Source organism: Macaca thibetana, chromosome 9, assembly GCF_024542745.1.
Source record: "Macaca thibetana thibetana isolate TM-01 chromosome 9, ASM2454274v1, whole genome shotgun sequence".
NCBI classification, from domain to species: Eukaryota; Metazoa; Chordata; class Mammalia; order Primates; family Cercopithecidae; genus Macaca; species Macaca thibetana.
The window spans coordinates 122,391,947-122,407,963 of NC_065586.1; the positions used below are offsets into that span (position 1 = coordinate 122,391,947).

The 16,017-nt window shown below is 43.8% G+C and overlaps 1 protein-coding gene across 1 annotated transcript in view; it reads right to left on the reverse strand.

The window, feature by feature from the left end:
- Nucleotides 1–16,017, reverse strand: part of ADAM12 (ADAM metallopeptidase domain 12) — a 377,462-nt gene that overhangs the window by 312,625 nt on the left and 48,820 nt on the right. The window contains exon 2 of the mRNA XM_050803714.1: nt 11,746–11,843. Within this exon, the coding sequence (XP_050659671.1) occupies nt 11,746–11,843 (98 nt within the window). The remainder of the gene's footprint in view (nt 1–11,745; nt 11,844–16,017) is intronic.

Genomic DNA, 16,017 nt, shown 5'->3' on the forward strand with positions numbered 1-16,017 from the left:
TAAAGTATAAAATAAATATCTGTATTAGTCTATTCTCATGTTGCTAATAAAGATGACCCAATACTGGGTAATTTTTAAAGGAAAGAGATTTAATGGACTCACAGTTCATACGGCTGGGGAGGCTTCACAATCATGGCAGAAGGCGAAAGGGAAGCAAGACACATCTTACATGGTGGCAGGCAAGAAAGCATGGTCAGGGGAACTCCCCTTTAAAAAACCATCAGATCTCATGAGACTTATTCACTATCATGAGAACAGCATGGGAAAGACCCGCCTCTGTAATTAAATTACTTCCCACCAGGTGCCTCCCACAACATGTGGGGGATTGTGGGAATTACAATTCAAAATGAGATTTGGGTGGGGACACCGCCAAACCATATCAATAACCATGAGACCACATTAATGTCGTTAAATGATTAAAAACATAAATAGGGAGCACAGACAAATCTCACATGCATGAGAATTCCAAATAATGGATGCAGCTACCTCCCCCTCCAGGGGTGCAGCGTAACTACCCACTCCTCAAGTGTGGGATGTGCACAGTGACCTCCCTCCAGGCAACAGAGCATGGGAAGGGGAAAAAGGAGCTTTACAAGTGGAGAAACCTAACAAACACAACCTCAGCCAGGTGCTGAAGCATCCACAGATAAGACATATGGACAGTATGTCCCCTTGACATGGTGTAACAAGACAGGGAATTTGCCTTTGTGATCTGCTGCCCACAACAGACAAGTCCAGTCCCATCATGAGAAAAACGCTGGAAAATCCCAGCTGAGGGAAAGTCTATGCCACTCCTGCTCACTACTCCTCAAAACCGTCTAGGTCATCAAGAACAAGGAAGGCCCAAGAAACAGCCACAACCCAGAGGAGCCTTCAGAGACACGACACTGAACATGATGTGGGGTCCTAGATGAACCGTCAGAAAAAGAACACAGAGTCAAAGCTAAGAAAATCGGAATAAGGTACGGACATTAGCACATAATAGTCCATTGATATGGGCTTGTTAATTGTGACAAATATAATAACAGGGGAGACTTGGTGTGAGGTACATGAGAACCACACTATCTTTGCAATTTTTTTTTATAAATTAAAAATTGTTCTTATATAAAAAGCTTATTTTTAAAGATCTAGCGAGAGTAATCTTGGGAGGATGGAAGGGTGGGAATCAACTTTTATTCTTCCTTGCCCCAAATCTCCAGTGGGCAGATTTGTCTAAACACATGCAGTCTTGGGAGACACGTGTTTCCTTTTGACCTTTTACGTGTGGTGCCCACCATGCATTCTCAATGGGGATGAGCAAAATTGGTACCAGGAAGGTGATGAAAATTCTTAGATGTTACAAAGGTTGTTACCCTCCAAAGCTGAGCTTAGCATAACCCAATAAAATCTTAGTCCTTAGTGTTTGAGTTCTCTTGTTAGGGAGAAATTAAATTTAAATTCATTTAATTTTTCTCTTTAGGAGGTAGTAATAAAAAATGCTGTGAAAGCAGCAGTGTACACCACGAACAATGCATGTCTTCCTCACATTCTCAGGGACACATGCAAGACACAAGAGCATGAAGAGTGTGTTAAATACATCCAAAAGGAAATTCTTCCCACAGGGGCTCTCTATGCAGCTATATGTTACATTCTACAAGGGTGCTGTAGTCAAGTGTTAATATGATTTTATATATGTGGTTGCAGGCACTATCAGGATAGGTACAAAAATGTTTCTCACTTTTTAAGGAAAGAATAGGAGGATTTTTAAAAAATCTTAACTTTACATTTTGGTTGAACAAAAACATCTTCATTGCCATCACAACTACTTATTGAGTAATTATTAAGGAACAGTCCTCACTGATTATATGTTGCAACTTCAGAGAAATTCCACAGTAAACACATAGAAGAAGGCTTCCTCAGGTTTCCTGTGACATGAAATTATAAAATGCAACATTAATACACATTAAATCTCTCGGGAAGATAGGCTCTTCAGTTTAAAGTAAGATTTTAGAATCCTAATCCCTTCTGGAAGTTATATGTTCTTCCAAATGACCTCAATACCCAGAATGTTCTCTCTCTTATTAAAAAAATTTCAGGCTTAAAAAGAAAAAAATATTAATTGTCACAAATGAACTACACAGAGGTAATTGTGAGAAATGGGGAACCAAGGTATGCAGTATATAAAAATTATCTGTAGTGTCCTTGCAATTTTTCAATAAATCCAAAACTGTTTTAAAATAAGTTGTTTATTTTTTTAAATCCCACATGTCTGACTAAGTACTTATTTAAATCTCTTACAGTCTGTGAGCTTCTCAAGGGCAGGATTGGGTCCCATTCATCCTTGTTTCCTGGGAACTTGACCTCGGGTCTCAGAGACAGCATTTATACGTCCTTGGGCAAATGTACAACTGAAAACAGAATTCATCAAACTCCTTCTCTCCTAATATCAAGCAACTATAAGCCCTACGTGTTGGTCAAACAAAAAGCATTACTCAGGATTATAAAAATATATTTTACAATTTCTGTCTAAAGAAGGTAAATCATGGTATCTCCTGCATTATCCAAATTTGTTATTTTAAAATATCATTTTTTTTTTCAAAAGGACCCAGTTTAATGATGATGACAGAAGCTTGTAGGGGAAGGAAAAGGTACAGAATCTAAGACAACTCGATTCAATAAAAACAATTTAAAAGTTTGATATTAAGGCCTTGCTAAGAGGTCATAAGAAAAAAGCGGGTGGGTGGTGAGTGTTGTTGGAAACGCAGAGCCCCTCCTTGGTTGAAGGAGAGCTCCCTAGGCCAGGCACACAGTTGAAACAAGTACAATACCTTGGCCTGCTTTCTCCTCTTTGTGTGTTGGCCAAAAAGGAGGAGTGAGCAGGAAAGACCCTGGCAGGGAGCTGGGATGCAACAATCACATCTTGTTGAAGAAAGCCAGATCTCCCTCGGAGGCAAGATGGGCAGGGAGGGAGCTCTGGCAAGTGCTCACCACGTCTGCCCCCCTGAACCGTGACCTCAGCTGTCTGGAGTCAAGATTTATGAAGCAGTCCTGATATGATGCCCAGGGGAAAGAAAGTTAAAGATTTTTCTGAAAGGTAGCAGAGCACTATGCAAAGAATACTGGATTTCAAATCTGACAGGCCTTGGCCCAGATGCTAGTCTTCTCGCTTAACGGTCTACCTCAGGGTGGGCTGGGGGAGTGGGGAGCTTCAGCATCCTCATCTGCAAGTGTGCACAACAGCATCCACCTTGCAGGGCTGCTGGGGGCATCCAGTGAGCTGATATCTACGGAACATGTAGCCCAGAGGTTGTAAACTGTGGCCCTTGGGCAAAGCCAATGCACTGCCTGTTTTGGTTCAGTCTGCAAGCTAAGACTGGTTTCATGTTCTAAAATTGTTTAAAAATATTTTTTCATGACACATGAAAATGATACTAAATTCAAATTTCAACGTCCAGTAAGTTTTATTGGAACACACCCATGCTCATTCATTTACGTATTATGTACGGCTGCTTTTACACAACAACCCAGTTGAGTCGCTGCAGCAAGTACCATTATGACCTGTGTTGCTGAACATATTTACTGTTCAGATTTTCCCAGAAAAATCTGCAGAACCCCAGTCTGGCTCCATCCAAGGCCAAGAGGGGGATCCCAGTAACTGCCAGCTTCCTTTCCTTCCTCATCTTTTCTCACTGTGCAGTGGTTCTCAACCAGTGGCAATTTTGTACCCTAGGGGCCACGTGGCAATGCCTGGAGACACCTGTGAGTGGAAGAAGGTGGCACTGGCATCAGTCGGGTAGAGGCAGGGATGCTGCTACACATCCAGGAACTCCCAGGCCAGTGCTCTCCCCCACACACAGCAAAGGCTTATCCAGCCCTGGGGTAGTGATAGGAGGACCCAGTGAGGGACAGGAGAGAGGCTGGCATTTGCTGAGTAGCCAGCATGTGTAGGGCGTAACATCAGGTCACAAGGTCACCATCACCATCTCCTTTACAGCTAAGGAAACAAAGGCTGAGCAAGGGCTAACGACAGGCCCAATGCCACATAGCAAGGCAGAGGGAGTCCAAATCCATTTCTGCAGGCCCCAACATCCACTGTTCTTCTCCTACCATGGATGGCAATGATTCTTGAAACAGGTGAGCTCCCAGCCAAGATACAAGGGTGCCAGCTTTTACTTCTCCAAATCCTCTCCCCATAATGGTGGGTTATATGAGGCCTGGTGCAGGAGTTGGGGCCTCCAGCAGCCTCCCGTGTGGCAGATACAGCTTCATGAGGATTGTCAGGCCAAGGGTGGGGTTGGGGTTCCCACAGAAGGTAAGAAGCTGGATGGGATAGACCATACCCAGGAACCCAGAGAGTCTGGAAACAGTGTTCCAACCATGAGCCACTATGCACGTCCCATGAGGAGATCTACTCCACAGTAGGTATTTTAGTCATTCCATTCTTAAGAGGAAACACCATCGGCTGGCTTGGAAGCTAATGTAAAATAGATGCTTCCTAAGTCCGAAAGGCTAACTATTGAGCCTGCTCAGCCAAGCTGGAGGTGCTATCGTCTAGCCTGAGCAACTCCTGCAATTACCCGAATAATCCCTTAGATAAAGAGGAAAATCATTCTCTGTAGGTCTGGCTATGTCAACCCACCCATGTAGAGTAACAGCACTGCTCCTGGCACAGAGCCACACTGGGGGAGGTGTTCCAGGTAAGATACCACATAGCACTAAAGTGAAGAAGGTAGCATTCTATCAGCTAGACGCAGCCTCCAGATGATTTTAAAGGACCCAGAGTCGCCAAAAGGAGATAGGAAACATCTAAAAAGTTGTGGTAGTCAGAGTGGTTTGCAAACTCTTCACAGAAATGGGCAAGGCTCAGGATCCAGGCACAGATAAAGTTTCAGAGTCAGTCAACAAGCATCCTGCAATCACTCCACTCTGTGCCAAGTACTGCACCGAGGTGGAAGGGCACAGAGCTGTGGCTGCTGCCCTGAGGGAGGGCACAGGCTGGTTGGCAGACGCACAGATAAAAACCAATAATGATGGTACTGTGTGATCATGCCAGAGAGCTGAGTCCCAAGTCATGCACGGTTGGGGTCGAAGGCCAATATAGAAGGTAGAGGTAGTACCTGAGGCACAGTCAAAATTAATCTTCGAAAGCCTCACAGCTTTCATGCTTTTATACAGGTTCAGCATTTCTTCTCCACAGAGCACTGGGGCGTTGTTTATTGGGTTGAGCACAGTTGAGGTGGCTTATTTTAGGGGTTGTGCTATTTCATGATATCCAACAGAAAGAACTAGAACTGCTCTTAGGAAGTAAGAAGCTTGCCTCATGAGAGGCAGAAGGAACCAAGAAAACAGCAGATGCCCACATGCTCCTTGGGGATCCAAGGGGATGTGATCACCTATGTCACTTAAGTTGCATCTTGCAGCATCTATTTCTGCCATGTGCAAGGCTGAATTTGCATGAATTAAATGTGTGCATGATGTGATTGCATATCACAGAGATGTGTACAACTTATAAAGACAAAGGTATGGGAAGGAAGAATTTGGCCAGGAGGCCAGGGGTGCAGGACGGGTTTCACAAGATAAGGTGCCATTTAAGAATGAGTGCTTAAGTGGTGCTTCAAGAATGAGTAGGGCTGAGGGAGTCAGGGGGACATGGGGATAGAACATAGTGCAAGCATGGTGGTAAAGAACATGGCCTATTTCGGCAACTAGCTGCCCTGATAAGCTTCATGGCTAAGATGTAGGAGTGGGGACTCTAGAGTCCAGATGGCCCAGGCTACCCAGTCCCATGGGCATCATGCTAAGAAGCCTGGCTTTGAATTCAGGTGTCATCTGGGACTTCCAAAGGACTGGAAAGCAGGAAGGGAACAAGCTCTATCTGTGCCTTAGACAGAGCACCCCGCCTCCTTTTATAGAATGGAGGAAGACTAATGCAGGCAGGGGTAGAGAGCAGAAAGGAAAAGCTCATGTCAGGATACTGGGCCAGGAGAGTTAAGAAGTGTTTCAAACCTTACTATTTCAGGGGAGAAGGAAGATGACAACCCTATCTTCTAGGGACAATTAAGTGGGAGGCAGAGTCTACCGTGGGGGACAATACATTTGCATAATTGGGAACTTTCAGCTGGGGGTACCTATAATTGATTGGAAGCAGAGGATTAGATCTCAGGGGTCAAAGCAGAATGAGAGGTGTGGATTTTAAGTCAACGCATGCTAGATGACAAAAGCCGAAGTTATCGTTCGTAACACCTGACACAGCGTTTCACACAATGGGAACTCCACATGTGGTGGCTCTCACTGCCACTGCCACTCATGCGAGCCCCCAGGTACAAGTAGGCCATGAGGTCACAGTTGAGAGGGACATCACCAGCGGGACCCTTCTTCAGAAGTGGGGCCACAAAGAAACTCAGAGGAGACCAAGAGTGAGGGACAGAGCCAGGAAAATGAATGAAAAGCAAGAACAAAAACATACGAGAAGAAACAAGAGAATGGGGTCTCAGGAGCCCAAAGAAGAGAGGATTTCAGAGGAGGAGAGGGAATGGGTGTCAAGATACGTAAGACAGAGAGTGAAAGGTGTGTGCTGGCTTTGGAAACTAGGAAGCCATCTCTGACCTTGGCAAAGGCCGTTCCAATGACATGTTGGGAATGGGAGCTGCTACCGTGGGTTGGGAGGGAACTGCAGGGCGGTAAACCAGTGAATGCGGACCACCTTTCTGGGAAGTCTGGTTGTGAAGGAAAGAATGGGGATGGCTGTTGGAGGGGAGAGCAGGGCTCCATTTTCTCAGCTGTAAAAAAAAAGGCACATGGAAATGTATAGAGTAGAATGTGCCTCTGTCATTTTAATTAGTTGCTATTTGATATTTGAGAACTGCCATATGCTAAGGGAAGCTTTAGTTTCATGTTCTAATGGGTTTGCCTTCTATTTTCCATTTCGCATACTCTTTCTATAACTTCATTCTCACTCAAGAAAGCTGGAAATTGGACATTTCCTGGAGTATTCAAAGGCTGAGCTCAAGTGAGGTCATCTCACGATCAATCACATTTTGACACGTCTTCGCTGGTTCCGCGGTTAATTTTTTCAAGACATGAAATTGGAGTTTGGTTCCTAAAGACACTTTAAACTTTTAGCGTCACCTTACATGTCTGTAGTAGTGTTAAGTTTCTAGTGTATTTTACAGCCACTGTTTCATCTCATTCTCACAATGACCCTTAGAGGGAGGGAATGCAGATAAGCCTATCCCTACATTATAGACAACAACCAACGAACAAAAGTGCAAGCTCTCCAACACACACGAGGTGGCATCCTTTCCTGTCCCTCTACTCCTTCCACTAAATTCTCAGTGGCAGTGATGGCTCGATTCTTGATTTGGAAAGGACATTCTAACATCCCATTCAGAGAGAAAGAGAGGGAAAACTTGACAGTAATTTTACCTAAATCAGCTCAATCGACTTGACTAGCACTCTGGCATTGGATGCAACATTAATTTCCCCAAGTGGATCTAAGCCTTGGGTGCTCACTAAAATCACCGGGGAGTATTTTTTAAAAAAAAAAAAAAAAAAAAAAAAAAAGAAGAAGAAAGAAAGAAATCTGCGTGGGCCCGCCCCAAGACCATTTAAGCCATCTCAACAACTGGAGGTTGAACACTGTTACTTGTAAAAGTTTCTGGGTGATTCTAAAATGCAGCTAGGCTGAGAACCAGTATACATAGTAAGTCAATGACGTGGTGAACACCAAATTAGACAGGGGGTCCTTTCTCTCTGGGGGTGTATATGATGGAAGCTCCTGCCACCTACATAGCCAGGGCCAAAACACAGGAGTTGTCCTTAACACCTTGAATCCACTGGCGAGTCCGACAAACTTTCTCTTCAAAATACGTCTCCAGTCCAGTCGCTTCTCGTGCTCTCCATGGTCAGTGTGGACGCCTCCCTCTCCTTCCTGGACAGTTGCACTGGATTCCCCATGGCTCTCCTCGTTTCCATTCAGGGCCCTACGCTGTAGTCTGTGCACAGCTGTCACAGATCATTGTTAAAACTCACTTGCACGCCCTGCCCCAAGCCCCCAGGAACCTTCCCATAGCTGTTCTACCTTCTCAGGGCCCTGCTCATCTCTCTCCGCGCTCCCTCTTTGGCTCCCTCTGTCGTGGTTTCCTTGGCCTGGATGCTCTTCCCCAGAACTCCACATGGCAGGCTCACCCGTCATGTCATTTAGGTCACCCTCAGATGTCACCTCCACAGAGAGGCCTTTCCTGACCACCCTCGGGGCAGGGACGCAGCTCCAGCACCGGGTGCACGGCAGGCACATAATCCAGATTTGGGCATGAGTGACTGAACCCCCAGGAACTTGTTACCGCTTTTTAGCCCAAAGTGCTTTGGGACAAAGCACAGCGGGGCAGGTGACCAGGCTGCCTGAGGTCACAGGGGTGGCCCCATGCTATGGCATCATGGGATGAAGAAGAATGCACATGAGGAGAGAGCGGAGGGACAGTCAGAGCCCCCGGCCATGGGGTGGGGCCGTGGTGAGTGCCTCTGGGTCATAGAGTAATGTGCTTTTCATGCCAAGCCTAGAGTTTGTCTTCACACTCTAGGATGTGGATGCGAGGAATACCTCAGAGGTTTTCAAGGAAAATCGTGATGAGTTAGATCTTCATTTTAGGAAAACAATTGTGGAAATCTGTCTGGAAGAAAGCCAGAAAGGATGTGACTTGGAATTTGAGGCCCCCTGTCTTTAGGTTCCCATGGCATTCCCAGCCAGAAATTGCGGGCTAAACTTCCAGTTCTGGCTTACTAGACGTGTCACGGCCATCTGATAAAATGTTTAAGAGCTAGAGATTTCTGGCAGGGCACAGTGCTTCACGCCTATAATCCCAGCACTTTGGGAGATTGAGACAGGAGGATGCTTGAGCCCAAGAGTTTGAGACCAGCTTAGGTGACAAAAGAGGCCTGTCCCCTATCCCCTGATTCCCTCATCTCTACCAAAATAAATAAATAAATAAGAAGAAGAAATTTAAAAGCTAGGCATTTCTATATAAATAAGGAACGTGCTATACGGTTGTGAACACTGCATGTCACCTCTGGGGAAAAAGAGTCACAAAAAAATTAATGTTACGATTTGGTAAGTCATAAAAAAACAGAATATTTATCAGAGAAAGAAGGCCACAGTTCATGTCATCATCTCAGGAGGAATGTCTGTTTCCTACAGGCTACTACCTTCCACAGTGAGGTCACACGTGGGAGGAGCCCTGTGGGGAGGCTTGGCCCCTGCTGCTCCCGCATCACTCCAGGTCTGTCTTATTTTCCGTGCTCTAGACACACCTGCCTCCTCCCTGCACCTCCAGCTTCTTACACACTGGCTCGTCTCATGGCTGGTTCTTTAGAACTTATTGAAACAATTACCTTTCCTTCTTAGAAAGGGTTTTCCTGGCCAACCTATCACAATCCACCTCCTCTCCTGGCCCCTAGAATACTTTGTTGTTTTTTTCTTAACACTTATCACAATGTGAATTTATTTAATTATGTTTCCCTTACTGTAATGTAAGCTGCAGGTGGCAGAAAGTGTGCCTGCCTTCTGCATTGGCTGCATGCCTAGCACCTGGCACATAATAGGTGCTCGGTTAAAAACTGGCCAAACAGAAAGAGGCAGGGAGCGAGAAGCCAATCTAAAAGTCTATATTCTGAGGCACAGCAGGCACCGTTGTTCTGCAAAAATTATTCTTAACGTGAGTATGCTTTGCATACTGAAGATACACGGCATGATTCAGTTCAAAATGAAAATCTTGACTTACTGATAATGAGGACAGACACACACATACACACCTTTGGCCAGAATGCCTATTCCCATGGCATGTATACACGTCCTCCCCATGGGGAACTCCTGCAAACAGGTACACACACGTAACAGACATTGACATGCACCACTTCTCACACAAGCTTTCGGGGTTACCCACCAAATATGAGTACATAGTGTAATTTTACGGCCATACACTGATGCCATAAACTATATGTTGAGATGAGCCCACTGGTGTTACAACAAAATGCTGTCTCCAACTCACCTAGGTCGTCATGCCCCTACATAATGTCACTCACCTGGAATTCTTTTAGTGCAGTGGGCACATGCCCGTCACCCACAGGGCTCTCATTCTGGAGGCAGAAACCCAGAAGAGTTGGGACAGCTACCTAATAATCATGGTTTTTCCTAGTTTTCTAAAAGATGATGCTTGTGATCCACAATTATCAGGTGGTATGCTTGGCCAGCAGCAGATGTGCCAGTTCCTCCTCCAACACACCTTGTGATGTCTCCCAGGTGGCTGGTGGGTAGGAAGGAGGAAGCTGGGGGTCACAAACCAGAGAAGACCTGAACTGGTCCACCCCAGGGGCAGGCCCATAGCCCTCAGGAGCTTGTCCCTCTGATCCCCTCCAGGAAGGTTGCCAGACACAAGACAGGACACATCCAGTTAAATTTGCATTTCAGATAAGCAACACATAGGTTAAAAATGAAAGTATGTCCCAAATATTGCATGAGACATATTTACACTAAAATTAAATACATTGTTTATTTGAAATCCAAATTTAATCAGGCATTCTGTACTTCTAACTTGCTAAATCTGGCAACTCTACCCCCAAGGAAAGTCTATATAATGGCTCCCATAATCCAAGAACCTTTAGATTATTCCATGTTTTTCTATTATTCATGTCTCTAAATATTTTAAATCAACTTTTTAAATAATGAAAGCCCACTCCTCTTTTACTGTATCTATTACGTTGTTTTTAATTTTGCTGACCAATAGCATGATGGAATTTTCTTTAATATCTTAAGTTTTCCTTCCAGAAAATATCAACACCACTATACTTGACTTGTACCTTGTATATTCAATTTGCAACAATGTCCATGAAACAACAATGTTAGAAATACGTGCACATTTGGCATTTGGGTCTTTTAATCAAACCACCAATCTTTCTAAAAGCTCAGTTTCCAAGGTAAGTTCCCTAGATGGAAATCACCTTATCATTACTCACATAAAGGCGGCCCACTGCAACCATTCCAGAAAGTGACAGAGGATGTTCACAATCTCAACTGCTCTTCAAAAAATCTGCTTTCTATTATGAAAAATGATCTAAAAATAGTTCTATATAATACAAGGACCAAGCCATCTGTATGATCTCTTCAAAGAGCTCATATTTCCACAGATTTTTATCACTTTCCAACTGTTTCTACAAGCACTGAAATTTAAGGAAGTCATGTCAGTTTAGCAGATAAAATGCACCAAGATATTAAATTTAATCACTATTATTTCAATCATTTTATATTATTCTTTTACATCATAAAAGGCTCAAATCAAACATGTCAAAGTAAACAAAGTTTAGACTGCATTAAAACTCATGACAAGTGGGTTTTTAAGTTGCATAAATATATTTCTAGCAATAATCAATTCAAGGAAATCAATGTTAATTAAATAGACATAAATATAGAAAAATGCCCATCGTTCATTCAGTTAAACTGAACATGGAAGTTGTGTATCTGGGATTGTAACCCCTGGTTTTTGTTCAAAAACTAATTTTCAGTAGATGCAAATAATGTTGGATCCCTCATCAGCACTGTCACATCAAAATTGGTTTGCATTTCATCTTCTTAAGAATAAAGCTTCCATTCTATAAGGACAGAGTTAGCATTAAAGTGAGTAGAGGCAACCCTTGAATGAAAGAACACCAAAGCAGCTAATGTGATTTAAAAGCTTCGGCAGTCTCAGAGCGGAGAGAAGAAGGAAAGGAACTCACCTTGGAGTCGAAGCTCTTCTCTGGGATCCAGAGGCCTCCACTCCAAACAGAGACACTGACAACTTCATCAGCTCCTCCTTGGTCCCATAAGCTCACCCCTGAATCAAAAGGAAAACAGTCCCATATTTCACCCTAGTCAGGAAAAGTTTGGCATCAGAAGCCTATTACATAAATGACACAGTGAAAATATTTGGAAGTTAAATAAGCCCAGGGAAACACTAGAACCCATTAAGTCATGATAAGTGTTAAAACTGCTGAATTCTCTGTCAATCTAACCATGAAAATTTTGTAACTTAAAGAAAACAAAAGTTAATTAATTTGTTCCTTCAAGACCTATAACATGTGCTGGGGTATTATCATAGACAAGATATATAATTCAGTCCTTAGACAAGCAACAAAAATGCAAAAGTGACTTTTTTGAAATGATGAATTGATACTTATTTAAGATCTGCTCTGTATTAAAAGTCACAAGGCTTTAGCTGTATTAAGACTAAATCCATTTATTTTTAAGTCCCAGCGAATCTGTTAAACATAATGCCAATTCTCCTCTCTGCACTTACGGAGTCTAATTTTATATGCTTTAGTAAGTGATTCTATAGACAAAATTAATTTTCCAGTTCAGACTGACTAGACCGGTTTATGTTTTAAAAAAAATCAAGTCATTCAATAAACTATTATACGATCTTGTTTCTTGGGGTCCTGTCTGTTGAACCAGTTAATATACCGACACAGGTTCAATTTAGCCCCATTTCCATAAACAATCCTAATGGAAAGTATAACATTTTTCTCTTCTGGAGGGTGTATCACTTTCTCAACAAATACGCTAATTTCTCTGGGCTTGCTCTCCTATGAGGTCATGTTCCTGCTATTTGGTTTGACCACAGTATATCCCTCAAGGTGAAGGATGGGACCAGATTCCCTCACATGTTATTCCCATTTCTTCAAGCAGGACTCATAATTTTCAGACCTGAGTCATAATAGCACAGTTTTAAGTTACTAAAGAGTTCACATTTATTGGGCACAAATGGTATTGAAATTTTAATCCTAGACATTTTACAGTTCCCCAAATACTTTTAAATCCACACCATTTTATCATGCTCAATGTGGAAGTCTGCAGTTATATTCAGGTTACCAAAGGATTACTACTCGCGTAGTCACTGTCTGAAACAGCCTCTGAGAAATTCTCAAGCTGGTCACAGAACATTTAAAACTCTCAGGTGCTGAGGACCAAGGGGACAAGGAACAGGAATGAACTGAAAGTCCGAAACACAGCCAATGGGAGAGGGCTGAGCTGCGCCCCTCGGCCGCATGGGGAAGGAAGGAGGGAGGGGACTATGGGCCCAGGACGTGTCATCTTCAGTGTGGGGATGGGCTGAGTCTTCAGGGATGAACTTGCATTCAAGCAAGAAGGGTTCTGGTGGAGCAAGCAGAGGTGCTGGCTCTGATGGCAATATCTGTGACACCTGTGGAGGGCTGCCTGGAGGTGAAGAGTCGACTCTCTGAATGGGAGGCATCAGAAGTCCTTCTCCTGGCTGCAGGGGTGCAACCACTGGCACCATGGAGATCTTGAGTAAGTGTGTCTCCCTCCTCCTGTCACTTAAGCCCATGCCTTCCATGTGCTCAAAGGCAGAATAGCGCAGGCTTTGGAGGAAGTCGCACCCCGCAGCAGCACCAGCTCTACCGCACATCAGCTGCGGGGCCGCGGTCCAGTTGCATCTCACGTTTACTCACCATTCACCAAGTATTCAACTCTCTACCTGGGGACAGGCACTCTTGTCAGTGACTCTAGACCTGATGCCTTCTGTTAAAAAAGCCCATTCTTTCTTCTTCATGCCAGCAGCCCCAAAGTGAGCCAGCTCCCTCTGTCTATACTACTGACACCCTCATCTCCTGAGCACAGCTTCATCCCAGAAGGCTTGCCTCTCTCTCCATCCTGTGCATTTCAGAGGGGCACGTAGAGAAAGCTACCCTCAGGACTTGCATTCTTGTACTGGGAGAGAAACGATGAAAACAAGACCAGTTCAGAGAGCAACAAGTGTGTGAAACAGCAGGACCACAGCAACTCTGTTAAAACCGTAACCTTCCTGTAAATCAAACATTATTTCAAACTTGAAAAATTAAGAAGAAAACCAGGGAGACAGCAGAATGGCTGGGGATGGTACTTCTGAAGGACAGGTCAGGAAAGTCCCCCTTTCTTGTTAGGAATGGGGAGCTTATAAGCTGAGAACTGACAATGAGAAGCCTCCAGCTCCACATATAGCCACGAGGACAGACAGCAGCAGAGGGAGCGCAAGACTTTCCTTTCCATAAAATGAGGCAGAGCGTGGTGAGCCCGAGGGAAATCACCTGATGTGTGAGGGGCACATGGACCGGTTTCAACGGCACCTTTCTCGAAGCTTTGCCAAGACCTGGGTCTCTTGCTCAGGACCTCACGGGATTCACACATTGGAATGCAAAGAAACAAAGTGAGTTCTGATCCAGCTATACAGCTCCTGCAGAGGCCGACTACAGAGTGCAATTAACTGAACTTATAAGACAGCTGTCATGTTATTGGAATTGGATTAAGGCAGCTTTAAAATACTAGCAATTATGGAGTGAAAACGGGAGATCCATCTGAACTTTCCCTTCACCTGCCGAAAACCACACCACGCGGTGAGTTACCATGGGCATCGGTGTAGTCTTTGGAAAGTCAGCTAAAACTGTCAAAAAAGTGATCGCGAGCATTTTAAAATATCCTCCACATAAACAAACCAATTTAATTATAAGGTACTCCTGGCAGTGCTGAGTTTCCAACACAAGTGAATTGTGAAATTGAGTAACCACGAATCAATCCTATTGCCAAGGGTCTGTTAAATTGGGCAGAGAAAGAGTTCTAAAACTAGAATCCTGTATCACCCCCAACCCAACCTCAGCAATGGGGAGGATGGGATGGTTTCCATGGGTATTCCAGCCACACTTCCAAAAGACCTGGAAAGTTTTCTCCCAGGCCTCAGATGCCTGCAGGAAACGTCTTTGCACTTAATAGACTTTCCTTGAGAAGCTGCATGTGTGAGGAGGAAGGAGATAATGCGTGAAATCCGGGTCTTCTAGTCGAACCGTTTGCAGGTGCTCCTGCAGGGAGAGCTGTAGGAGAGGCAGCAACTCCACATCTTGACTTTGGGGAAGTTCAGGAGGTGTTGGTGGGGCCTCCTGTTGGATAATCAGGGCGAGGCTACAGAAACCAACTGTAAAGAACATCTTCCATCCTCTGGACTGTTTCTTCCAAGGCTCTTAGTGGCTGAGAAAGACACAGTTATTTAGTTTCCTGAAGGCAAAATATTCCAACCACTGAAACATTTCCTGTTTCACCTACATACTCCAGTATCTTAATCCAAAAGGAGCCCTTTTTGGCAAATATGTTTTCCTTGAAGAGGCTTTATTTCCAAACATTCGAAGGAGAATTTAGAAGCAGGCTGTGGCAGCCTTGTAGAATGTGGTGCAACCTTTTTGAGAAATTGAGTAACTGCACTATTTGCTGAGTACAGTATTTATTATCTATGTACATGGATAATGAAGCCATCTCTCAGCTTTTTAATTGGCTGCACAACATCCCCTCAGCAGTATCTGTAGTCAGAAGACCGTTTCTTATGAGCTTTTCTTATGTATTTATACATTAGTATTTCCTTTAGATGATGCAAATAAAAATTTTATTTCTACTGCACGGATAGACAGAATAAATTATACACAGCTGTGAGGCATCAGAATATATTTTATAGAGTGATCTTATTGATAAATTATAAACGCGGGAGCTGAATGATGGATACATTCAAGCCCGAGAAACCCGGGGAAAAAATATGACCCTATAAAATACACAGTTTGCATATATTTTATTTTTCATAATATATATTTGGGCATCAATAGAACTCATAGTTACCTAAATAAGAAATGTGGACAGATTATACTGGGCAGGAAGTTCCAGGTTTTTTGCCACTGGGTAACCTGACACACTGCTTGCAGTTTTGATAAAATGGCCAGTTTGCTTCAGCCTCAGAGTGGAAAAACACATATTAGATTGTTCGTCTCTGATGGTTATCTGCTGTGATCATCAGCTGTGCTTTCCCATGGGAAGTGTGTGCCTGCTTTGCTTGTCTCCTCGTCTGAGTTTGTCATTTTCAGATCTGATTCAGGCTGGTCAAGATTGCAATGAAAGTTTTTAAGGTTATGGGAAACCAGGCAAAGAAGAAACCTCTCAAAGTGACTCCAGATCTTCCCCTCACGTCACCCAGAGGCTGG